This window comes from Hippoglossus hippoglossus, chromosome 10 (genome assembly GCF_009819705.1).
Source record: "Hippoglossus hippoglossus isolate fHipHip1 chromosome 10, fHipHip1.pri, whole genome shotgun sequence".
Classification (NCBI taxonomy): Eukaryota; Metazoa; Chordata; class Actinopteri; order Pleuronectiformes; family Pleuronectidae; genus Hippoglossus; species Hippoglossus hippoglossus.
Window position 1 is genome coordinate 21,564,143 of NC_047160.1, and position 27,685 is coordinate 21,591,827.

The window sequence follows — 27,685 nt, forward strand, 5'->3', positions numbered from 1 at the left end:
TGCTCTACAGACACTTTATTGCTGTTTATCGTTTTTATACTCAGTGGAACGTCTAACTGTGTGTTAGGTGGGCCAGTCCAAACATGCACCCTCCGAATATGTTACCAAACCAAAGATTTAAATAAACAAAAGCAAAAAAATGACTCTAATGCAGCGATACAATATACATGACACTATAAAGTCTTTAGGTGAATTCATTCTCACTAACATATAGGCTGTACTGGTCCATTTACAAAATGTTTTCTTTATATATATTCATATATTCAAGATATAAAACAAGAGTAATGCACATTCTTCAAAGGGTAAAGAAAATGTGATGGGGTTTATTTTGTATACATGCAGATATATTTGTGTGTGAATTCTGTTTGTTGGCAACAAAACTACGCCCAACAGTCATTATTACAAAGTGTATCCACAGCATAAGAAATGATAACACGATGACAGTATTGTTCAGGAGATCTAAAGGTGACAGTGCAGAGAATCATGACTTGGTTGTAGGAGACAGTAGAACGAGTATTAACAGAACAAATGAAGAGCCTGGCATACGTCTAAATATAAGCTTTATGTAAGTAACGTGTTGTTTTAAATCAGAACAGTATGATTTTAGCTTTTTAGCCAAATTGTCCTTTTTCTGAGCTAAAATGAAATGTTGGGACACTGATCCAATTTTAATAAGATAAAAACACAACCTATAGCTGGTTTTAAAGTTAAAGATGAATAATATTCTGTATTTTTATTAAAGTCTACAACAATCAAATGAAAACAAACAACAACAATGAATCAACCCAAACAGAAAGAATATTCCATGTATCCAAAGCCTGATATCATTAATTTGTCTGGGTCTAAAAACTGTAAACACATCAGTGAGCCACCGTTGCTCTGGCTGATACGGTTATTCATTACCATGGAAAATAATAATTAAAGGACACTGTGATTTATTTGGAGACGTCATTGTGCAGCCATAAATAACCAAATATGTATAAATCCACAAGTGAAAATAGTTCCTAACATCTACAAGCTGCACTTGTAGTCGGAAGTTATTTAAAATATTGACTGACCATATTTGAAGACACTGATTGGACAGAATTTAAGCTTGAACCAGGAGAGCGATCGAGTTTTTAAAGATTTACATCATCAGTAGGAACGAATGAGCTTCATGTTGGAGAATTTGGACAGACTGATAATATGTAAAGCTTTGTTTGCTTGGATATTTTCCTGGGATACTATAGCTCACAATGACAAATAGATTAGAATATCACGTGTTGCCCTTTCAGGATGTTGTCACAGGTTCATGCTTACATAGACAGTTTGTGGAAGATTAATTGTTTGAACAGATGGAGCTAAAAGAAAAAGAAAGGATGAAACTGATTTTCTTTTGTTGATGTAAACTGCACAGTCTTGATTTCTTTGTGTTATATAATAATCTTTTAGTTTTCTTTACCCTAATCCACAGACTGTAATTTATGTAGGAATGGCACATATGAACAATTTGTGTTTTCAATATCTACTGAGAGTAAACAATGCATGTTTAGTGGAACACGCGTGTTGGGAGTGGTGTGTTTGTTTGACACGTGACGAGTACGGAGCGTATTAACACACACAGACACACACACAGTGATAGATCTCTATGAGGCTGAACAATAGTAGCATCTGTATTAGTGTATATGTGACCACTGCCTCTTGCTCTACACTTTCAGGGAATCAGATTCATTGAGAACCTTCATCGCTGCATCTACGACCTTTTAATCATAGGTGACCAGATCCTAAGTGTGTTGGCATTGTACAAATATTACACCTGTCATACTGAATACAGAGAACTGGAAATCTTAACAACAGAAAGACCTACGCTGCGTCTGTCAAAGGAAGGTTCGCTCGTTTCTTTAGAAGGACACATTCTCCTTCTTTCAGTTTTGAAAGAAGCATAGAAAGCAAAAGAGAAGTGCCTTTAAATCACATCGGACCAAACCTAGAGCTGTCTGAACACAGATGGCGGCATCTCGTCCACTATTCGACAAGTATAACTACAGTTGTGAGAGACTGGAGTGGTGAGTGACTGCAGCTACGATGATGGCCGACTAAAATGAGCCCAACCGGCGTATACATGAACTAAAGATATCTCTTAGTGCGTTTGACAGATCTCAGGCAGAAGAGGGAGAAGTACATTTTAACATCCTGTACTTCGTGAAAACAGTTCTGGTGGTGGCGGCATCTTTTTTGAGTCTCACTCCATCCACGTGTGCTGGGTTTGACGACGTTTTAAGCCTCGTACACCCTGAGGAAGAAACAAAAAAGAGTTATTGTTTTCTGTGATTTCAAATATTTTGGTCTAAGATCATCTTCTGCTGCTGTCAGGTGTTTTCCTTTAGTCTGGGCGTAGGTTTGATTTCTCTGTAACCCCCTGAGATCAAGTGGAAGTGTGTCTTGCATCACAACTGCATCATCACCTTCTCCACAGGACTTTGGTCTGTGTCTGACCCTGACCTCCGACCTCCTCGTGTCAGAGAGAAGGTGAAAGGAGGAGTTTCAACAAAACAAATCAATAACACATCACAGAAAAACCACTGGACACGATCCGAGTCAAGTGATAAGAGAGGCTGGGATGTGAAAGGGTATCTGTGGGTGTGTGCAAGAGATATTAACATCCAGATATGAGTCTTTTAAGTTTATGCCTAGACTTAAATTGCCAAAACTAATTTGAATAATTATGTGGATGATTGGATCTTTGATATAGTGACCTGTCCGGGTTGTACTACGCCTCTCACCCAATATCAACTGGGATTGGCTCCAGTGCCCCCCTGTGACCCTCAAGGGATAAAGAGGTATAAATAATGGATAGATATATTGATTGATGGGCTTTAGAGTGGACATTACCTCTGGACAAACATGCTCACTGTTGATTAGATTGTTTCTATTTATAGAGGTGATTGATTGTGTTATTTTGCCCATTGTGTATTAACTAGAAAAGGCAAAACAGTCTTAAATATGTATAAAAGTACTAGTACATTAAAGATGATCACTGACTACTATGTTCAATTTAGCTAAGGACACATTTGTAAATAAATAGTTTCCTCTGTCCTGTCAGGGCATTGTCCTAAAACTATTTATATTAAATAATGTAATTGTAATGTGTACGAAATCTTAAAATGCAAACTTGAGTTTGTTGCATCCTCATGGTAGGTGTTGAAAATCCCAAGGTCACATTACGCTCCATGAACTTGCTTCTGAACGAACCTATGCTCAGATTATGTGCAGAAGGTTTAAGAGGTTTCACCTGTGCTTGTCCTTCCAGATGCGGAACCATTTGACCAGATTCTTGGTGCTCTGAAGTTTGGGATGAAGACAATACTCCTGCCCCTTGAACCGATACACGTTCTCCATCGTCACACTGCAGAGGAGAGCAGGGAAGGAACAAGAAAAACAGAGATGGTTAAATCCCAAAAAATCCAACGTTATTACAAACCACCACGAAACCTTTATTGAATAAATGATGATGTACTGGAGAAGACTAGAGAGGCAATTTGTGCTTATATTCAAATAAGAAATGAATAAAAATCATCATGCATTCAGAGATGCAGCCCCTGTAGCTTCCAGAATCAGCTAAATCAGTTTATCACTGTATAATGTTTGTTGGTGCGGTGGTGAAAAACATAGAAAAACATTTCACGTAATCACATGAGAGCAAAATAGTTTGATCGGGCTGCACAATGAGTTTTGGACAGCCGTGTTGACATGAATAGTTTGAGAGACCCAAAAGCCTCAAACTGAATAGAGTAAAAATGTCAGTCTGACTGGTTGAATAGAAACGGGACAGGTTGTAGAATGTTGGTTGACACCGGCTTTCCTCCACATTTCAGCTGCTATTCTTCACCGGGACTCAATAACATTTTAAAGTCAAATGCTCTCAGATTTCAAAAGATCAGCTTGAACCCAGAGGCCAGTTCCTTGGCAGCGAAGCATCACTTTGGAGGTGACATCTCCGCTCATTGAATCGGTCGGTCGGTCTGTAACCCTCTGCTGAAGCCATCGGTAGAGACAGTCCGCCTGCATGTGGCGTATTCAGGCTAAAAATAAAGAGAAATGTGGGAAAAAAGCAGCCACCATGCCGCGGGGCCTCTTCATCCAGCGACACACTCAAAGGCTCGGAAAGGAGCATGAATGTTCAATGAGTTGACTGGAGGAGAAAAGACTCCACTTGCGATAAAAATGTTGCATTCAGTGGCTCCAGGAATTAGATTAAAGTGTTTTGCATTTTATCGCCCATTCAGCCGTCACTTTGTTTGGCTGCTGAGGTTCATCGGGCAGCTCCACATGTTTTGTGATGGAGGAATTGGGCTTTGAGTGAGTGTTTGACAGAGACAGCATGAAAGTGCTTTTTGTCTGCATGCTCTGGAATGCGAGAGGCTGTAATAAACATAGAAGTAACGTTTATCCACGATGTTAACGACGGTTTTAATCTGAGCTCGGGTTCCTCCTCATTGTCATTCACCTGAGCAGCTGAAGTGCAGCCACTGGCTCTAAAGGCTCGTGTGGTTGGAAACGTGTTTGATGAGCACAGAGAGAGAAGGATGAACAATGAGAGCAGAAAGAGAACGAGGAAGAAAAGAAGAGATGGTAGTCGAGTGTACTTCACTGCAGTATTTCCACTTTCTGCTACTTCTGCTCCTCCACTACGTGTAACAGAGAAGTACTGAGTCTGAAACCTGACCACATGTATTTAACAGCTGCACCTGCAAGTTGCTTTTCACATTTAGATTCGGAGGAATATGCTTAATTAATTCAAACTGAAAGAGGAAAATAACCAGAATCATCTCTGCCTCTGCCAGCTACAAGATTAAAATGCATAATCGTGACAATTATATATGTTATTAAACTATAAATGAGGTATTCTGCATAATCAGTGCATTGCAAAATACATTTTGCTGATAAAAGCTGTGTTTTTTAAGGAGTTTTAATTCTAATGTCGTGTCCTTATAATGGAGTTTTACTTCAGTGAAGGATCTGATTTCATCCTCATCTGACAAAAGGACAACACAGGGCAGAAGGAGAGCGATGGTGAGATCCAGACATGAACACAAGTGATAAAAACAAAGAGCACCAATAAGAACCAATAAATAACAAAACATTATGTGTAAAAAGAATAAAAGAAAAAGTGATATTTAAGACGAAGAATAAAATAAAGTGGAAATAAGACTTGAGTTTAGAGGCCAAACAAGAGGAAAATGGAGAGAACTGGGAGGTTCGGTGGCTCTCAGCTTGTGTGTGTTTGTGGTCCGAAGTGGTCGACCAGAATGCCAAACTGGGCACCGTAAGCCAAACAGCCACAACAAAGGCCAGAGGGGGGGGGGGGGGACTCTCTCACTTGTTTCTCTCCTGCTCACTTTCTTTCTGTTGCTTTCTGGAGCCCACAGAGGCTCGTTTTTCACTGGGCACCAACAGCTGGTGGCCCCCATCTCATGCTAATAGAGCGGCCTCGACTAATAGTAACATACGCCACAGACCTGAGGGTCAGCACAGACCAAACCAAATGGATTCCTACATTCACTGAATAACACACTCAGAGACAAAAACATGTATAGTTAATCTTTTTACTGCCGTTATACTGTACTTTTAATTCCCAGAGCCAATAAGGGGACGTCTTCAAATTTAAAAAAGATGCATAAAATAGATAAAATAAATCCTCACATTAGAGTAACTGGACAAAATTGCTGCATATTAAATTAATTCAGATTTCTTTTTAGATTAATCAAATAATAGTTTCAGCATTAAACAAAATATAAGTTATTTGATCAATATCCATTTCATTTGATCACTTTTCTTTAATTATCTGTACACCCCTATGTTTATAAATTAAGAAAATGCCACTGAAATAGAGCTATAGCTTCTATCTGCTCTTATATCCAAACATGTCTAAAAGGAGAAATCCAATTCTTCTTCATCATCATCTTCATCATTATTATATGTATCTGTATAAGAACCAAACATTGTAATGTGGATACATAAATAAGACATTTTAAAGAAGTAGAATAAACAGTTTATGATATAAAGGAAAGTATATATAAGAATATTATTTGTGTTAACTCATCTATTCAAGTCACATCTACACAATCCGCGGCCGTCTCCCAGATTGCCCTCTCCATGTCGTGTTGTAAGTGGCCAGCAGGTGGCAGCAGAGTGTGAGTCTCAAACACAACACTGACTCCAGTGACATAACAAACCATCTGTTTTTTGTTTTTTTTTTCTTTCCTGCAGCTTTGACATGAAACTTCAAACCAATTCCAGCAGAGATCACATCTCTCGTTTCTCGCCCTGGATGAGACCTGATCCCAAAAGGTTTTAAAGTCCTATGTTACAATTTGTAAATAGTAACGTATACGTAAGGAGCAGCTTTATTTGTTTAGGATTGGAGTCTGAGCCACAGGTTACTTCACATCTGTTCGAAACTCTCAGAGGGTTCTTCATCATGCTGCATTTAACAGCTCAAATTGAACATAATGGCTTGTGTGTGCGCTCAGGCTGTGACTTCATGGGTCACAGATGCAGAGAGTGTGAGAATCAAACAGTAACTGTGGAGTCTATCAATCCTGAATCAAGCTATACGCTGGAAGTTAGGCTTCAGAATGTGGGTAACAAACCCTCAGATAAACAGACTTACACTTTTGGGATGATCGGTTGTTTTCATTTAATGACCGTTTTTATGTTTGCATCATTACCTCTGCAAAGGAGGTAATGTCTGTTTATTTGTTGGATTGTGAGCAAGATTGCGCAAAAAGCACTGAACGGATTTCAATGAAGCTTGGTGGAAGGATGGGACATGGGCCAAGAAAGAACCCATTACATTGTAGAACAGATCTTTCTTTAACATTGGGAAATAGGGCGTTTTGGACATTTAGAACAATTTATTGATCTCAATGAAACAAATTAGACAAATTTAAGGGAACTGATATTCGTGAGTAAACTTTGCTGCTGCTTGATGAATTCATGGGTCTTAGTGGCATTCTAGTGTAATAGAGATGCATGGTATGTAACCTCAGATATGAGACATACAATATAAAGCTTAGCCTTTCACCACCATGTCAAGTGGAGAGCTCTGGAAACCCGCCCTGTCCAGGCTGTGTGGTGTAATTAAATCACAACTTCATCATTACACTCTACATCCACCGTAGTGTATTGAGCACAGATGACAAGATGTTATGATACTGCTGCCAAATATTTCTTTAGGTTGGAGTGCAGTCATGGCACAGTTACAACTGTATATCTGCGTGTCAAGCAGGGACAAATACAACATCCTTGTAGTATACACACACAAAGACGGGGGGGGGACAAGCAGGAATGTGAGAAGATGAAAAAAGCCGGAGGAGCTGAGAGACAAACCGAGGAGGAAAATGTCAAGAGATCGAGCAAGAGGACGAGTACACAAGACGAGGCGGAGAGAGAGAGCACACACACATGAGGAAAAATACAATAAAAGAAATAGAGTGAAAGAATATAAAAAGACTCTGACTCACAATATCATCTTCTCTTGGCAGTACGGGTGTTTGGGTTTGATCTCCAGCTTCTGTACATCCTTATATCGGATCTTTGGTCCTTTTCTGGTGCACCTGCACTTGTAGGCTGTTGACAAAACACATGGGTGTGATCATATCGTTTTCAGTCGTTGTATTTTCCTCATAACATGAGTTTTATACTTCACTCTATTTGTTCTGGTTCTGGAGCTGTAGAAGGAGCAGTGATATAATGGAAACCGACCATCTGGAAACTGAACCGTGTGACAGATTATAACAGTCAGTGTCATAATTACTTCCAGAAACGTCTCTGAACAGATAGAAAAGTCAATCCTTAGTGATTTGACGGCAAATTGGCTTTCACTCATCAGCATCAGTGTAAAATACACACTGACGAGGAGGATTATTGTAACCAGGGCTTACATCTGCAACAGATTCTCATGTCTAACAAACAAGTTGGAAACATAGTCACATACAAACATGTTTTAAAAGTAATAAAACAAAAAAAGATTTTTCTTCTTTTGAAGCTATTGTCTGCAAATCTGCAAAATGAACTGATTTGACATTAATGTGGCAGCTCAGATGATTCATGAACAAAAATGTTTTGTATTCGCATTAGACAGAGAAAACCTGTGGCTTTAACTCTCCTGCAAGTCCTGCTTTCATAAGATTGTGTTGTTTTTCTCCATTAAAACCCCAGAGCAGGGAGCAAGCAGGTTTTTAACTAAGGTTACATGATGTCTCCCTCCTCAAGGATCTTGATGTGTTTCAATCAAACATCTTCTCCGGGTTCAGTTTTTACAGCTATTTTTATTTCATTTCCTGCTGCAGAATAAAGGCAGAGGAAATGAGTTTTTTCCTGGGTTGTATCTTTGTGATGGGAGGTGATGACCTGGCTCAAGGTTTCCTTCATCCATCACCTGCAATCTGTCCTGACTGCTGCCTCTAAATCTGTCACGAGCCAAGCGGTGGTGCCACAAACACACTGGACAACAATAAAACCACACAACCATTGTTAATGTGTGATCGGGAAAAACAGCAACACTTCACACAGTTAGATAAGAGACGGGGTCTGCGCTCCAAATCCAAATACTTCATGACTTCTTTGTTCTTCCTTCTATGTGATGGCACAAGTCCATAACTTTATAAACCAATATAATGATGATATGGTGAGAAAGACAACGTCTTAACCAATCTGACAAAATACATTTAATCACTGGGAATTTAGCCCAAATGCAAGTTCGTGGTCATTTTAACCAAACATAAGATGTTTTACTGAAATATTTATCAAGCAGCTGACAAATACTAATATTGGTCATCTTCCATATACAGACATACTTTTCCTCATAAACTCGACAGCTGCAGGAACAAATTGGAAAATGAAGAATATAGAGAAAAAGGATCATTAGGTTCCATCAGTTTTCCTCCACCTCCTCCCACATGGCTCCATGAATACTGTTTTTTAAAGATCTCAGGCACATATGGTCTTCACTTGTCTTTCCAGACAAGTGAAGACCATATGTGGCACAGACACAGACACTGAAGGCTCATGCTGAGGTTTGAGCTGCATCAATCACTCTAATCTAGTTTGAAGAAGCTGTCAATCTGTTTTTGGAGACATTTAAGATTAAATCATTGAGAACAAAGCCCTGGATTGTGTGTTTTGTTTGTGATGGGCATCAACATGCAAGCAGACGCATCTGAATCAAGTTTTGCAACCCTGTGCTGGACATGAGTTCTTTGACAGCAACTTTACGCATGATTCAAACAAACTTTTTAAAAATTATTTAGTACTTATTCCTGCGCACAGAACAAACGAAACATGGCGTGAAAAAGAATCTGCATTGTTTGTTTTTCAGTTGCATCTTCTCCACAGAAGTTCCATAGCTTCAGATCAATAAAAAAAAAGAAGTGTGGTTTACCTTCTGAGCTCAGGAAGTACAAGGACACCACTAACACAAGTAGCACCGCTGTGCACCGCTGCATGTCTTCAGAAGTCAAGACGAAAAAAAGATGGATTTGTTGGCTCCTCGAAATCCGGTTCTCCACGCACAAAAAACGTTCACACGACAGGCAGTGTTATGACGAGCAGATGAAATCCGCCTGCAGTGAGAGCTGGATGGAGCCGAAGTGGAGGCGCGCTGAGGGTCTTCTGCTGCTTGGAGCCCGTTGGAGCTTCTGATTGTGCAACTGCGTCTGTGCGTCCTGAGCGCCTGGATGAATCTCCAATCACTCTCTCTCTCTCTGTGAGTGAGTGTGTGTGTGTGTGTCTCTGTGTGTGTTTGTGTGGAGCGAGGCAGCAGCAGCTCTTTTAAAAGCAGCCCGCTGTCGCCCCTCTCATTAACATGCACGGCCAGACAGCGAATCAAACACTTGTGTCCAGAGAGGCACAAGTGGAGAGCGTGGAGAGGGAGGGAGGGAGGGGATGGAAAAACAGAAAAATACTCATATTGTCCAGTGAAGTGACGTCTGCTCTGATGGGCTGTGTGTTGATTCTGTATTTTACACGTCTCACTGGATCAGAAGTGACAGAAAACTTCAGGGACGTCAGAGGAAAGGCGACATTTACGCGCAGTATTGAGTGTATTGGACATTTCAACGTTACAATTACATTATAAAGAGATTCTTCTGTATGGTGGGTTGGCATGTGCAGTTTCAGGGTTTTAAAGTCTGTCGGGTCACTTTTCAAAACAGTGAAGCACAGATGAAAAGGTCCATGTGGTGTCAGGACGGTTGAATGGTGACAACTGTAATTTATAGCTACAATAAAATACCTAAGGCCAGTAAAGGCAACTCTCAATCAGTGCTTTTAAAAGTTACAACATCATCATTTATTTGAGATTTCTGTGAGATCCATGTGCAGTTACAAGTTTCTGTGGTTTCCATCTGGATTACAGGTCAGCAAACATGATGGATGATGATAAACCACAACACAAGAAGGCAGGGAATGTAAAATTATTATCTTTGAAGGGTTGTGTTCATCACGTGTGTGGTTAAAGAGGAACTACACACACTATACTCACAGCCCGGCCCCCCCCCCTCCACATGACCTCTTACACTGTGCATCATAACTATGTTAGTAGGTATATCATATGTCAACCTTTCCATGGCATCAAATAACAACACCAATATGGAGGAGGCAGTTTAAGACCAATATTGCAGCCAGCCACCAGGGGGAGATATTTTGGCTTCACTATTGAGGGTCTATCATGCCGTCCGTCTTTTGTTCTGAAAATACCATGTGATGAATGATGAACTTTACATTTTTTGGCTGCCTGTTCACACTTCCAGTAGTTACAGAGCAGCAATGTGATTATGCTTCATTTGGAGTTGTGTCTCTCGCTGCCTGTTGAACGTCATGAAATGTTTTTTACTTCCTCCAACTCCTGAGGGAAATATCTGTCTCTTTAGCTGCTAAACACATCACAATCTTCACTGTGTCTGTGTTTACTGAGCAGGCAGTGAGGCTAAAAACAGCTGCAGCCAGAAATGTGGAAGTGTAGACTCAGAACAGTAAGAGCACAGTTGCATTAGGGGCCATAACTTTAATCCAATTTACAGAATGATAGATATTAACTCCTTTAATTAAAAGAGCATCATATGTTTTATACTGCAGCCTTTTTGCTTTGAATTTTATTTTTAAATCAGTTAATTTGACTGAATCCATGGTTTTGTTTCATAGTCAATCAATATTTTTGGGCATCACTTCATTTCAGATCCTTAAAACTGAGCCATGGCGTTATTTCTGTGAATGCAGTTCCTTTGTATATAAATAAAAGCAGCCATTGTATCTGGTGATGGCATCAGGCTGAACCTTTGGCCTGTAAGAGATAGCCCTGAGAAGAGGCTCTGACCCCTCCCACCTGGGACGCTCTGACCACCGGATTAAACAGCCTTCATCACCGTCCTGCATCATGAGGGATTTGTTTGTGCGTGTGTGAGTGTGTTCACTCTCTTGCTATGTGTGTGTGTGTTTGCGTTCACCTTGCTGACCTGAACACTGATACAATCTGCTGCTGTCATCACTCAAATCAGCGGCCATGAAACGTCTGTCCACAGCACGGACCTGTGCGAGTGTGTGTGTACAACTTGTTCCTGCGAGCATGTCCACATTTGGGTGTGTATCTACACGAGTACAAGCATGTACATCTGTAACACATCATCCAATGTGTGTTTTATGTATGTACTGTACGTGCAGTCTGAGCAGTGAGCAGATCAGCTATGAATCTGTCTTATTGTCACTTCAGGACTGGTGATGTAACTGTGTTGAATTCAGAGGCTATAACACAAACAAGAGGTGAAGATTTAACGATATGAAGCTATAAATTTCCGTTGCAGCCTCAACATGGAAAACCCTGAAGTCTCGGCCAAATACAAAAAGAAATCCAATTTTTGCCAATCCCACTTTCTCAACCTGTAGTCGTGAACAAAGGTCATGAGACATGACTCCAGCAAATCTGTCGCAGTGAACTGGGACAGATCAGGAAGTACGTGACCCCTGCTGCACATTTCCACTGTGTGAAACCCTCCAGACTATTTTTTTGATCTCTGTATTAAAGACACGGGTGAGCTGTCGGTTCCAGTTTTCAGCTGAAGAGGCCGAGAACGAGTCGGACATTTGTTGTCTTCATCCATTAGATCCCAGAGACTGAAGGAGTTAAACAACAGATGATCTCAGCCAATAGGAATCAGACTTGACATGATGAAAATCACATCTGCCAATCAAAGATGATTTATTTTATGATCAATTGGTGCCGAGGACAGAGAGAACATCACAACAGTTGTATTAATATATATTAGTTTATTGGTTTATTAGTATTAGTAATAGAAAAGTATAAACATTCAGTTGCTTTCACAATAAAATACAGAGAACAGTAGTAGACCATGATATATAGATATAATATAATATGCTTGTACCACATGTTTAACAGATGCTTTCAAGATGTTGGAGCTAATCTCTAAATCTGGAGCAGCTGTTGTTAATATGATGAACTTTATTCTCTCCTCCTCCACATCAGTCCATGTTCTGAGTGTGTTCTCATTTAACTAGATTTCATTCAACTCTATTGATCCTAGAATCGCTCACATTTAGGCCTGGTCTTATAGTTACTCAGCTCACAGAATAGATCTGTGTACGACAATGTTGGTCGGTCGCTACATTGCTCTGATCCAGAGTGAAATATCTGGATGATATTTTTACAACATTTACAATCCCAAGATGATGTCATTTTCAACATGATCCACTGATTTATACTGTTTCCCTGAAGTAGATATTTTTGGGCTTTAACTGAATCTTGACAACGGATGCCTGCTGTGGAACACAGATAATGAATCCTAATGGCTCTGCTCCCCTGACTTTTCCTCTAGCGCCACCATGAGGTTCAGCAACTTTTGGATGGGTTGGCATTGGATTGATTTGTTAACGTTGGTGAACCTGATTCAACCTCTCACATTATCACCAGGTCAAAATTTCCATTTGCCCACTATTCTATATAAATACAAAACATTTTTAATCTAATGCACCAGATGGTTTGTTAAGCCTGTGTCATTCTTTCAGAGAGAATACGAGGGTCTGCTAAGGTTTATGTGACGTCACCTCCATCATCAGAGGTCGAGTGAGGCTCTGTGCGTTATCACACATAAGAATCACGCATATCTGCCAGTAGCTCCTCCCTCATACAACGCTGAATGGTCACACGCCAATAGCTTGCAGCACAGCAAGATGGCGGTTATACAAATGGCCCAGATACTGAGACGTACTGGAAATGTACTGGTTTATTGTGACAGTAAATGTCTCATAGATCACTAGAAACACAAATAAAATTGATCATTATAAATATAGCATCAACAAGGTTCCCGGTTCAAATCCTGTCTCATTCAGGGTCTTTCTGTTTGGAGTTCACATGTTCTTCTCGTGTCATAGTGAATTTCCTCCAGGTACCTCAGCTCCCCCCACAAACCCCTTAAGAATACATGGTATAGATAATGGATGGAAAGATGGATGGACATATATTTATTGCATTTCCTCTTGTTTCATGAATCATTTACCGAACTGATTAATTGATCCCTTCAACTTAAAAGAACCTCCACTCTGTTGTCACAACGGATTTCCAAAGATCTCTCTCATTCTGGTACTTTTAAAAAACACATAAACGCTCAGAGAATTTGCATCATGAAAATATTTGTTCCCTTAACTGATGAAGTAAGACATTAGCTTCACTGCCATGTCCTTAGGAACCTCTACAATTCCTCCAACTTGACTGCAGGCTTATGTCTCCTTACACAAATCTGGACTGCTTACTCTAGATTGTAAACTCCATCTGTGCTGCTGAGCCAACCTGCACAGCATCTAATGGCTTTTAGTGCAATTGGCAACGAGTGCAGAAACTAATTCACAGAGAAATTGATGCATTTACCTGAGAGTCAAACATGGCAGAGGGTGTGTCAAGTGTATTGGGGCTGTTTAGTTTGGGATGATACATGAGGGGACAGAGAGACGAGGGGAAACTGGAGAAGAGAGACAAACTGTAAGTTATTATGTTCACAAGTGGATAAACAACCACTGGCTGCAACTACCACTGCTGAAAACATCAGATCTGAATGTATCTCAATCATATCCTGGTGGCTTCTCCATGTTAATGGGTGAGTCATGGACCGAACTAGGTCGTTCTCATCACACATATTTGTTCAGTTGTTTATTTTTCCAGCAATTTTGGGTCTGATTACTTCTTTGATGCTGTAAAATATACAGCGGCTCCATTTTCCTGATCGCCATTGCACATGCAAATCATGTCTCAGGTGCAAGATGGCCGCCTTCGTATCAGGGATATTTTGGCTTCATTTTGGGTTAGGAAGTGCAGACATGTTGTCCATCTTATACAATCTATCCCAGTTCCTCAGTTCTTATAGCAATCTGTAATAAAGCCTTGGAAATGTCCAAAATGATACTATATACGTTGTTAATCAAAGGTAGTGTATTCTCATAGCATTTTCAGTGATATTTTTTTCGTTCGGCCAATTGTCTTTAGCTGGACGCTTTACATCTTTTGTAAATTAGCATTCTTCTTATTTGCATCTTCTCCGTGAGTTTTCCCTTCAGCCCCTGTTTCCTGTGACAGTCCGAAGGCAAACAGGCCGTGATTGAAAGACAACGTGGAGGATTTGCATGCACACGGGTCAGCTGGCAGACGACAGACAGGTAGGCAGGTGTTGAAGGTAATTGAAATAATGATGGTTTGTAAGTGCTGGGTAACGCAGGCGTGTAGAGACACTGCACACGGACACACAGGAAGACGTGCAGATGCTGCGAGGCGACAGCTGATGATAATGAGATGCTCAGCAGTGGCCTTGTTTTTGTTGGTTCCCTGCAATAGATTATTAGAGAAGAAGCCACACATTTTGAGCAGCTTAGCAGCCTGACGGACACACAGGAGACAGACAGACAGACAGACAGACGGACACACAGGAGACAGACAGACAGACAGACAGACAGACAGACAGACAGACAGGTATGCAAACAAGGTGCAAGCAGTCAAAGAGGCAGGCAGGGGCTGGAGGGTAATCCTCTCAGGTGACTGGGTCAGGATGGAGGGGGGGGGCTCATTGCCCTGGGCAGGGATGTAAATGCTCTTTTAAACGCTCACATCGCAGTGTTTTCAGTGGTGACAGGATGAGTGTGTAGTTAGAGGAGGATGACTGCAGCTTGGATTTGTTTTTCTCCCTTTGCTTACTCTTGCTATCACAACACAACCATTAATGTCACGATTCCTTGGAACATTTGGTCCATTTCCGTCTTGTTTGTTATTGCTTTTCTTTTAGCACAAAACTACACTAACTACACGTTGTTAAACATTCTGTAGTGACTTTTCTCTTCCTTTACTCTTATTAAAAGTGACATGCTCACCTACTGTATGTGCACAGTGTGTGTTTGTGCAGCATTCAGCTTCAGAACTTAACAGAAACATTGGTAACTTTATATTTTCAACTTGTGCAATTGCCTCTTAAGCTGAATTTCCCCAAACTCCAATGAGTTTCGTTTCTATAATCTACTCAAAAGACGAGACTTTCAAATGATGAACAATGGCTCTTTGAAATAATGTGGAAATAAAAAACTGAATCCAGAACAGTTGTCTGTGAAGCCTGGTTTATTTATTTAACAAACACACTCCACACACCATAGATACTTTCAAAATGAAATTCTTCTGTTGAAGTTATGCTCACGACGACTCCACGCTGAAAGAGACTATTCTTCCTTATACAGTCCTGAGTGTGACTGGATAATATACACAGGTTAGTCTGGTGCAGCGACATAAAATCACCTCAGAGGAGACACCATCTGTTGTAGTATGTTTGGATTGCAGTGGCTTTAGAAAGACATAGCTTGTGTGTGTGTGTGTGTGTGTGTGTGTGTGTGTGTGTGTGTGTGTGTGTGTGTGTGTGTGTGTGTGTGTGTGTGTGTGTGTGTGTGTGTGTGTGTGTGTGTGTGTGTGTGTGTGTATATGTGTGCCTTGAAATCCCTTATATCCATGTCAGTTAATACATAAACAGACGGACCATTAGCACAGAGCAGAGAGACGCAGTGTCGATCTGTTTTGACATGTATTCTCCGTAGAGAAGTGTGTGAGTGCATATAATGTCCCCAGAGGACAACGTACAGGAGAGCTCGCCATGGTGAAACACAGCATTTTGAAAATATACGTGTAGAGGGACAATAATACAGAGACTGTTGTTTCTAAAAAACTTAAAAGAGTGGTTGGAAAGTAAGGCTTGAAACCGGCTAAAAGAAAATAATGATAATAATGATAATGTTTTCAAAATCCAGATCAGAGAGTGCTTCATGAGGCAGCAATTAAAACAAAAACTAACAAGTCCTAAAATTGTCAGATTCTGAAGACAATAGTTTTAAATGTTCAAAAAGACAGTTCAAAGAAAATTCATATTCCAATAAACATCAATCAAACGTGAGAAATAAGAATCAAGTACAGAAATGTCAAACTAGTTGAATAAGTAATCAATCTCAAGTCAGCTAAATTAATATTTTAACATTTCTGGACGTTCACTTATTTGTGGAGAGTTAAACAAGAACATTGATACAATCCTCATGTCTGTCAATTAAACACAGAGCTACAGACAGTTGGCTTAGCTTAGCATAAAGACTGGAAACAGGGGGAAATAGCTAGCCTGTCCCAAATTAACAAAATCCTCCTACGAGCATGTTTGAAACTCACTAATGGACAAATTAAAGCAAACTTCAGGTCATGAAAGGTATTTTTGAAAGGTATTTTTTTAATATGTTTTCTTATTTTCCTCTCCGTTACAGTAACGATGGTAAATCCTGTTACGCAACAACTTGGATCTCAACGACGCCTTTACAAACTCCCATTTGAGCGTGTGTGTAAATATGTGCTGGGGTCCCTGATGACAGAGACGTTAGGTCAACAGGGAAAAAAACCCCACGACACCATCATGACTGCAGTTACATTCACCATGAAGGCAGCACATGTTCAGTCCCAGGACTCGTCCTATTTTGAGGGTTGTCATGACACTGATCCTGGCTTATGTTGATGTTATGTAATTTTCTTTTACACCATATTGAGGCCGATTCTGAAAACTGACAGCTCTGCTCACATCCAGGTTATGTGGGACACAGCTGACTGGGTATGGAAATTTATACGATGAAATAAAAACACAGCAACGTTAAACTGAACAGAGGAAAGGGGAAAACAGGATTTAGTGTTTAATAACAGACAATAACATGAATGTCAGGTGAGAGAAAAGGATTTCTTCTAAGTGTTGATCTGGAGACTTTATATATAAATATGGACGACATGACAGCTCCCAAAAGTGAAGCCAGAGTGTAACTATCACCCCCTGGTGGCTGGCTGCTGTATAGCTCATAAACCCCACCTCCTCCACGTTAACAGGTCAAAATACACAAACCACACAGTCAAATACATTTTTATCAAAGACGCTTTCTGTCATTTTAGGTTCTTGTCGCACTGATGTTGTTCTAGTGTTCATTTTTCTGTTAAGTTTGGTTTGAATTAGTTACTTGATGCTATAAAAACACGATTGACAGCTGAGACTGACTTGTCGATCGCCCGGACCTGCTCCACAAACTCTGTCTCTAAATGAAGGAAGAGGAGATTTACACACCGACTGCAATGTGTCATGTCAGTGCACTTCCCTTTTAACTCGAAGCCTCAGTCAAAGTTTATCTGAGTGCAACAAGCTCCGCTGCTTTAATGAGATACAAATCTTAGTCTTATCTATAGAGGCACAAGTTCATTCAAAGTGTAAACACACACAGAGCTCGTTCTGATATGATTTGATATATGAGTGTGATCAGATCGCAACAAAGGGTGGAAACACACAATCTGTGTCTGTGAGAAAATACAACCTGCATAAAGTTGACTCATCCACAAGTTTCAATTATGATCAAATCCACAGAAATGTAGATGAAATCACATGTTTTTATTTATGCTGTTATTTAAAGAGTCGTAAAAGACAAAACTTTTGCCTCAAATGAATTGAGAATACAAACTATAACATGGATTGTCAGTCTGCAACTTGATCTTGACACTACTGAGCAATAATTTACTAAATAAATTGGATTTCCAGATGAAAACAAATAAAAAATTCAGACATCGTATAAATGAATTTGTTTGCACACATTCTCTTCATGATTTGTGGTTGTTACTTGTGTGAAGTATTGTATGGCTGTTTAGCTTTGTGCAAAATTAAGCTTTATGTGTTTCTACAAGTTAAATTGATACCAATACTGTGATCTGATTTTGGATTAAATGGCAAAACATGCTTCCTAAACTGCAGGTTTTACAGAGCTGAAGAGAAGATATATATATTTATACAGAAAAGGGAAAATGAGAATCCTACATGGACATAAATGGCGGAACACACAGATAAGAAATCAAGGCAGGACTTGACCTAAAAACATTTAAATGGCTGAATCCAGAGAGGAAATAACAGTAATCCAGATTGCATTTGTCATGAGATTAACAATGTTTATTCATGGAGATGAAACACACGCACACACATGCAAGCACACACATCTGAGGGCGTGTGTTTCTGGCCACAGCGCTGCACTGTCCCACTCCTTCCATACCAGTGATATGTTACTCAGAAAACAGAACCACAACCCATCAGTTCCCTTTCTCTTCTTCACCTACAGAGTTTGGTTCATACAAACTTTCCGAAGGTAAACCAAGTGATCGATGGCTTTTAATAACCTCTACTGGTGCCAAGTGGGTATTACAACTGCACAAAGAGGAATCTCATGGTTCTTATCCGACAATCTAATGACCTGCAAACATCATATCAATGATTTAAGCTTTTTTACAACAAATCAGAAAAAACACAAATTTACACAAACATTTTAAGAAGAGGTTTAATGGAAATAGAGTTTCATACATTTGACACATGGTGTTAAATCCTTTGACACAGTTTAATACAGATCCTGGTCAGAGAATGGCAACATGAATAACAGCAAAAACTACATCCCCAAATCGATTCGACAAAAATATGCTCAGAGAACTTAATAAAAGCAAACATTAACAAAGAAGTGGATACTAACAATATCTCTTATGATCAGAATCATTTAATCAATACGAATTGTGTTTATTTGGCTGAGTGAGTGAGCACAAACAAGGGATCTGCTTCTGGGTAATGGTGACACTCTACTAGTGCAGATAATATACAGACAATGTACATACTATTTACAGACAGGACATTTAGCCTGTTTTGTTAAAACTGTTCTGACTGTTTTATGAATAAACAAAATGTCCTATAATATAGTACATGTATAAATTTCATTCTAAGCATGAAGATCATTACCGCCCTATTATTCATAGTAAAATAGTAAGTGTGCTTCCCTGAACTCTCCTTCAGTCTCTACAGGGAGGATGTAGTGTCTCAGTCTGACTCATGTTGAACTGTCACTAAGAATTATCATCTGCCCTCATTGCCTCAGATCATCATTACTGTCTCATCTAAATTACTTCAGTCAATCATGTAGTTCAATCATTCTTCTATCTGGGCTGTTTTTTTTTGTCTCTTCTGTTTTTACCGTTTCCAGTAACAACCACACGCTTCTGTCTGTATCCAGATCTGATCGCGGTGTTCTCCGTGATTCACAGTGATTCACAGTGATTACTGCTGATTGGACTCATTTTCATGAGGTCAGTCCAGTCATGTAAAATCAAACTAAATGATTTGATGTTTTCTCTGTGAGTCAGTGAGTAATAACCAGGATGATTTTCTGTTGCTTTAAATTATAAATAATTATTTGATTTAACTATTTACCGATATGTAATTTAAGATTATTAATATTAAAGTCTTCTTGGTATGTATTGTGGTCACAGGAAGGCAGGAAGGAGTGGTAGGTCAAAATGACTGAGAGACAGGTGGATATGATGGGACGAGGGAGTTGTCTTTTGACCCCGAGATCCTGTTTTTCTTATAAAGTTTAGCCAGATGTTTTGTTGACCATAAATTGATAATGTGAGCACGGATGAATAATAAACAAAATTTGATGCAATGTAACTGGGATCGGACTGATTGTTTCAAAACAATGAAGCGAGTGAGAAACCACAGCTCATCCCCGACAAAGGACAGTGGTGACTGATCGCCAAACAAAATGGACACAGTGTTTTCTGTTGGAGATTTTAAATCGATAAATCGAATGCGAAATATGCGTTTAAAAAAAATATCTGCAGAAGTGTCGTCAAGGTCTAAATGTCCTGCCATTAAAAAAGTGAAATTAAAGGAATGGTTCAATGTGTCAACTAATTGACACATTGTCCTGTTTGTTTAAAGTAGAGGAGACTTGTGCTGGACTTACTGGGTCTGGCCATCAAAAACAAACAAAATAAACAGTTCCACAGAATGTAGAGTTTTATGAATCTTCTTGTGCAGATCTCAGCAAGAAGCCAAATTCTAGCATTTGCAAACATTTATTTGAGCTGTATTACAATATATTGTTGTGATAAAACTGATAAATTAGTGCGTTTAACATGTATCATAAGCAGCCTCATTCAACTGGCAGATTTAGTTTCAAACAAGTAAGACTTCACAACGAAAACATACAGATCAGACTGTCGTCCTCTGACAGAACTCATGTGTTCAGTAATTATGGAGCGTGTTGGCTCATCAGCCACAAACATTCACTGACTTGACCTTAAACCTCCAGCGTTCCTGAATGCTTTAACTACGAGGCCTCAGAGTTAAGTCCAAAACACAGGGGTCATCATGGAAATGAATTTGCATCTATTTCCTGATCATTTGAACAGAGCTGCCTGTCAGCGTCGCTCATGAAAGACAAGACAGACACTGTGAAAACATTATATCGTACAATGTGACAATATGGGACAAAACACTGTCCATCACCTGATCCGACAGATATTCAATTGTGGTCGGTGAACAATGGTGACAGATTTATTTTCAGACCGTGGCCATGCACGTAAACATCAAGGCCGAGAACACGATATAGGTCACCAAGCTAATGCTGGTGCACACCCATGGAAACGTGACCGCTCTCCTGAATAATTCACGTGTCATGTTAAGCAATAGCTATGAGATCACGCGTGCAGAAAGGCCACTCGTTCTGGAGCTCGAGGATATACGTGGTGTTGGCACAGACGATGACACAGAAACTAAATGAATAGAGCGAGTTCTCTGTGATGTACTGCAGCCGCACTGCAACTGAGTTATCTATTACGAAAGTTAACATATGATGTGCTGACATTAGAGCACTATATGGAAAATACATCCCTGCCAAGGAGCTTATGTTTTCATCCTACTCAGTTTTTTGATTGTAAGCAAGATTTCCCCAAAACAACTTGACCATTAAACTTGGTGGAAGGATATCACATGGGTCAGGGAAGGATTTATTCAATTTTATAGCACAGATCCGGATCAAAGGGCGGATACAGGATTTGTTTTGTCTAACATGATGAAATATGATGTTTTTGACATTTAAACCTTATTCCCAGGGAATAATTCATGGATCTAGATGGAGAGAACAGGCAAATTCAGGGAACTGATATCTTGAGCAATCTGGTGCAGCTAGATAGAATTTAAGTTGACGGATGTTTGTGCCACTCTGATTTCAATGTTAATGACTTTTTTCTGCCATAAAAAAAATGAAACACCAGAAGAAACAAGACACATTGTGTGTTCATAAATGTTAACTAATAAAAAGATGAAAAACTAGTCTTAAAGGTAATGTGAAGAACATTTTGGCTGAGGTTGAGATAAGATGTCCAGTATTAAGGCCAAATGATGACAGGGCAGAGAAAAAGATGAACAAACATAATACTGTGAAACTCATACAACCATAAAACATGATTTCATGATTCCTTCAAGTTTAAGAAATAGTTTATTCAACATTTAATTATATTAGTTGCACCACATAGAGTCTCTGGTTAAAACGTTGGTTCTAAATGTTTGAGTTCCGTGGCTGAGGAATTGTTCAGCAGCTTTGCATTGTGTTCATTTATTAGGTATTGATGAGGCTGGTTAATTATTAACCTGTTTGTGCTCATTAACTCCAACCACAATGACCTTAAGGTATATGAGGCCCACTTCAGAATGATGTCACCCAGGGCCTGTTAATCACGTGTGACACACACACACACACACACACACACACACACACACACACACACACACACACACACACACACACACACACACACACACACACACACACACACACACACACACACTTATACACAGAGGACAAAGCATATGCTGGTAAACAGACTCGCTGGTGGAAAGCTGTGAGTACGCACACTGACACCTGAGGCCTTCTATGATTGTGATGGACTGAAGATGTCTTCTTGTCTCTCACGGAAACAAGTGATTAACTCCGTCATCCTGCTACTCAAATCTTCAACTCTGAAAGACGACAGATGAAGAACGATGCAACTGAGCTGCAGCTTCAAACTGCCCTGACATGTAAGAGACAAGTATCTATTTTCACCTGCACGAGTGAAGAGTTATTATTCACTTGTTTCCACTCACACAAACACACTGGAACATGAATGAACTGGTTCACAAGAGACAGGAAAGCAGGACATAGAGGAGGAGGAGGTAAGCTGACTGAGGAGTCTCTTCTTATAACGACATCCCTGTCATGTAAGAAATCGTAAAAATAAAATGATAATAAATGATTCTGGTTCCTACATTTCCTCTCTATTTTATGTTTTCTTGTTTGAACAACGACTCGGAGAGTAACTGCATCCAGTCTCATAATCCTGCTTGAGTTTGCACCTTTTTGTGTTGCACTAGTAGCTGTCACACATCATGTCATGGGCACACACTTAGCAACAAAGATATTCATTTATTAGTACGTCTACAGGAAAGTGCCAGTTCTCCTAAGCTGCATGTGTTTAGACTGTGGGAGGAAGCTGGTGTACCTGGAAGGAAAAACCCACACAGGCAGAATAAACAAACTCCACATAGAAGGGCAGGAGCTGATCGTCGGTCCGAACCCAGAAACTCCTTGCTGTGATTCAACTGAACTCAATACAGCACAGTGTTGCCGTATTGATAGAATTTGTACATCAATCAATATTTAGATGAAACTAGTTTTAAAGTGAAATTCTGTCAATCGGTTGAACTTCAAGAGCTGAAGGATGTTTTCACAAAACTCACAGAATCATCTTTCACTCAGAGCAACACAGAGCAAGCAACTGAAGTTGGTTATTCCTCAATCTTTACAAAGAACACACACTGCACAATACCACTGGCTGTGCTGAGATTTTTACTTTGGCATAAAATTGCAGCCTCAGTCTAAACTCAGAGTGTGTGTGTGTGTGTGTGTGTGTGTGTGTGTGTGTGTGTGTGTGTGTGTGTGTGGGCGAGCAAACACCACCAGCATCCAAGCAACTGTTGCTGACCTGTGGTGAAAACTATCTGTGAATGAGACACAGAGTCCAACGACACACATAGAGGCATGTACCTCACACATGAGGAACGACTCTGTGTACAAGCCCATAGGTGCAACAGGGTTGACACCTTGACACACACACACACACACACACACACACACACACACACACACACACACACACACACACACACACACAGACCCTTGTTTTCAGCTCTCTCAGTGAGGAATGGGGGAATTTCGTTCTGTCTATAAAGGCTGCTCTGTGTCCTGACTATCTACTTCACACACACACACACACACACACACACACACACACACACACACACACAGAGACAAACATACCTAATGACTGCTTTGTGTCCACATTTAAAGGCAGGGACACACTCACACATCCACACAGAGACCAGCTGCTTTGCACCCTCATTATGTCGCTGTTCAGCTCAGGCTACTTGGGATTGCAAACACGGGCCAGGCAGATGTCCAGTGGCCTAATAGTGCTGACCACACACACACACACACACACACACACACACACACACACACACACACACACACACACACACACACACACACACACACACACACACACACACACACACACACTGGGTAGTTAGTAGCAATAACAACCACCAGTGTCTCTACAGCTGATTGACAGCTGAACTTTGGGATTTCCAAAGTAAAAGTCCATGGTAGCAGCTCGGTGAGACACTTATACTCATTGACAAGATTGTACTCCGACTGGGTAATAATTAATTTCACCCTAAAAGACAAATGCCATCCTCATGGTGGCGCTGCATGAACAGTCAGCAGGTAAAACTCCCAGGATATGTCGTATGGACGTAACCCCACAGATCGCAGGTGAAACTTTCCCTCCGCTCCACCTGGACCCTCTGAAAGATGTGGATGGTAGCAATGGGATCTGAAATGTCTTCCTGCAGCCATGTTTGTGTCAGGAACAGAACTCTACACTCGTGAAATTCCCTCTGATTCCTCACTGGTCCATCTTATTCTCTCATGATCTCACGGTGCCCATAATGCCAAGAGGGAGATACACTGTTCTCCATCAGCCTCTGTCGGACCTTGCTCTCTTCCCTCATTGCGTCACCCCCCTCCCCCGTGTCCTCTGAGTCCTCCGTCTGATTTCTGTAGCGATTCTTCTGGTTGGCGAGCCGGCCAACTTGAGGGCAATCAGCTGGTCCCTGTGACCCTGGAGTTCCCACAGTAACATAGCTGACTGATGAAGAAGCAATTTCATGGTTAAGAAATCAAACCAGACCCATTTCCATCAGCATATCTACATCATGCTAACTGAAAATGTGCCAATTATTCACTGTGCTAATGTGAATAAAACAGTGTTGGATGAGAATTCACTCGTTTGTGCTGAGTGTTGATGGAATACAGAAATGTTCCAGACCCTCAAAGGACAAACAGTGTAGATAGTAAAAGGATGCAAAATAGGATTTTTTTGATCTTTTACAAGGGATAAAAAGTTGACGTGATGAGTTTCCACTCCTGAAAGTTTGCTCTGTGTGAGGCTCATGGAATACAAGGGAACGTAGGCAGCTCTGGAGACAGCTAAACCACGAACGACACAAAGCTTTACGCATGAGATGCACAACAATGTGATACTTTCGTCCACCGCTTACATTCATAATCATGTTTGTTGATGAGTCACAAGAGGCCAAAGAGCACAAAACGTCTGAAGCACAGAAGGAAGTACAAAAGAGTCAGAGCTCTGTTATTCCTTTTCCAGCTATGATGACTGAATGTGAATCTCTATTAATTCTGAGTCATTCTGACGCTTTTATGTGGCTTCTCGTTGGATGGGAAACAATTCGGCGTTGAACAAAGCCTCCTTTTCTTTGCCCCTGCGACAACTCTGTAAAGCGCTTGACGTCAGGAGCGGTCCGCGCCCACTCTGCACGCATAGTTTTTCATGACACACTTTTAGCTGCTCGCTGGGTCTACGTGGGATTCATGGCAGTGCAGGGCCATTCAGCGTCTAATCTTTATTATCGTCTCTGCGACATATTTTGCATCGAGACAGTCAATGGATTGACTGAAAGAAGGAAGTCGAGGGAGGTCAACCCACACGAGCATGTGGTTTTGAATAAACTGCACAAAACCCTGCAGAGAAATGTTGTATTTGAGCGTTTTTTGGCTGAGTGGGATGTGAAACAGAAAAACATGGGCCAGCTTCAGCCCACTGAGACCATGAGATCAGGGTGGAAATACTGGAATGTGGAAATGAGAGTGCATCCTTAAAATTTAAGTGTCATAATGGGATGTTGCTGTCAACAGCTGAAATTTCTCGACACATGTTGAACTCAGCTGCACCCAGCACCAGAGGCTTCATGCCTGTGAAGGTCAGACGAGGTACTTTTCTGCGCTAGTACTAAGTAAATGGCATTCGGGCGGCTGAGAATGACTCAGAGTTAAGTTTGATGATCTGATGCATCGCACACAGCCACTCACCACACATTCATCTTCTTGATTAGGCCAGCAGTGACACTGTTCCTCTGTGCGATGGCATTTTCTATCGTTTCGGCAATCTACGTGATGGGTCGGACCACAGCGCCATGAATCCCAACAGAAGGTGCACTGGATGCGTCACTCCCTAATTTCTCAGACAGCACAGATGCCCCCGGGGTGAGAAAACAAGGTGAATGGATGCGGCGGGTATAGTAAGGAAACGACCTGATCCATCCCGCCACTGCCGTCCCATGACAGGGCACCGCAGGCTGCTGCCGGAGCCAGATGGGGCCAGATGTGTGTCTGTGAGTCGCCTCGGGCAGCTGCAGCATGGACAGACTCCGTGATGAGGAGAGGAGCTACTTTACTGCTCATTTCACATTCACACATATTTAGTTTTTCCATGTGACTTTAGACTGTGAAGCTGTTTGTTGTTATTTCCTTTTCTTTTTTAAAGGGGCTTAAAAAGTATGATGATAACATGAACTATCCCTTCAAACTGTTTCACTCAATCCACATGTTTTTTTATTTTATATTTCAGTATTTATGAGAAATTCACATTCTAAAGTCGTCCTGTGCCCTGAGAGCGACAGAGGGATTTATGAGCATCCTGTGAATTCCCCAGTAGTGATTCCAAGATATCAGAGTCTTCTCCCGAGTATATAATCCTCTTAGTGATGAGATCCGAGGCATCATTTCCTAAAAGAGCATCAAGGAAAAAAAACTGTTTACCATCACATACTGTATGTTGTATATACCCCACAGTCTGCGCTCATATTTATTTTCTTTAGTGTACTGCTATCCTCTCCTATGCCAAACCTGAATATTGGTTTCACAACTGCCAGTAGCTGCAATCCTGTCTCAAATAATATGAGGGAAATATGGTGCAGAGAGAATTGTTTTCTATCTACACAACGAAGAAATGTAAAGTTAATTAACGGATCTGCAAAGACACAAATGTTAAAAATGTACTGATAACCTACTTAATTTGTTTTCTAAATAAAAGTATCTGGTGTTTTTCTTACCTCAGCCAATCGGTGGTTTTGCTTCAATCTGCATTTTGTTTGTTTGTTAGTTTGTTTGTTAGTTAGCAGGAATGAGCAAAAACAACTGAATCGATTTCCATGAAATGTCGTGGAGGGGCGTCACGTGACCCAGAAAGAGCAGATTGGAAGAAATGGGCAGATCAACGATTTCTTTTTCACTTTCTTTAATGTGGCGAGATAGGGCGTTGGGCGAGGCAGAGGTATGCACTCTCTAAGCAGCCTTCTAATTTAGATAAATATCTGGTCCTGCAGTTTCTTATCCTCTCATATCCGCTGCAGTCTTATTAAATCTGTATTTATTTGATGTTACTCACAGCACTTTGTTAAGGTTTTCAGATTTTTGTCTTGGTTTGATACGGATGAAATCCACGATGACTTGAAGATGCAACCAAAAGCAGAAACTCAACCTGAACCAAAGTGCTTTTATTTTCTAAACCTACGGTGGAACTCCTCTGCACTTTGTACGGCCACCACTGTAAATACACCCTCATGTAATCCACTGTATAATAAGTATTTATCTGTCCCTAGAGTGTGTATACAGTGTACGTCAGAGTGAGGTAGCTTGGTAATTCTATAAGTATGTGTGTGTGTGTGTGTGTGTGTGTGTGTGTGTGTGTGTGTGTGTGTGTGTGTGTGTGTGTGTGTGTGTGTGTGTGTGTGTGTGTGTGTGTGTGAGGGAGTGAGTACATATTTAATTGTTTGTATTTGTTTTTTCGAGGTATTTCGTCAAAGGTTAACTTGACCTCACACACTCT

At 40.6% G+C, this 27,685-nt stretch overlaps 1 protein-coding gene and 1 long non-coding RNA gene across 2 annotated transcripts; one reads left to right on the top strand and one right to left on the bottom strand.

The window, feature by feature from the left end:
* Positions 1–9,806, bottom strand: cxcl14 (chemokine (C-X-C motif) ligand 14). Its single transcript, XM_034598087.1, has 4 exons — positions 9,425–9,806; positions 7,506–7,611; positions 3,272–3,385; positions 1–2,272 (listed from the first exon to the last, which is right to left on the bottom strand). Exons 1-4 carry the CDS (start codon positions 9,486–9,488, stop codon positions 2,257–2,259), a joined length of 300 nt encoding a protein of 99 aa, XP_034453978.1. The 5' UTR covers positions 9,489–9,806; the 3' UTR covers positions 1–2,256.
* On the top strand, positions 9,618–27,567 carry LOC117769275. The gene is made up of 3 exons (XR_004615189.1): positions 9,618–9,748; positions 17,814–17,816; positions 27,509–27,567. It is a non-coding gene; the product is annotated as an uncharacterized LOC117769275 (long non-coding RNA).
* The last annotated feature ends 118 nt before the right edge of the window (positions 27,568–27,685 follow it).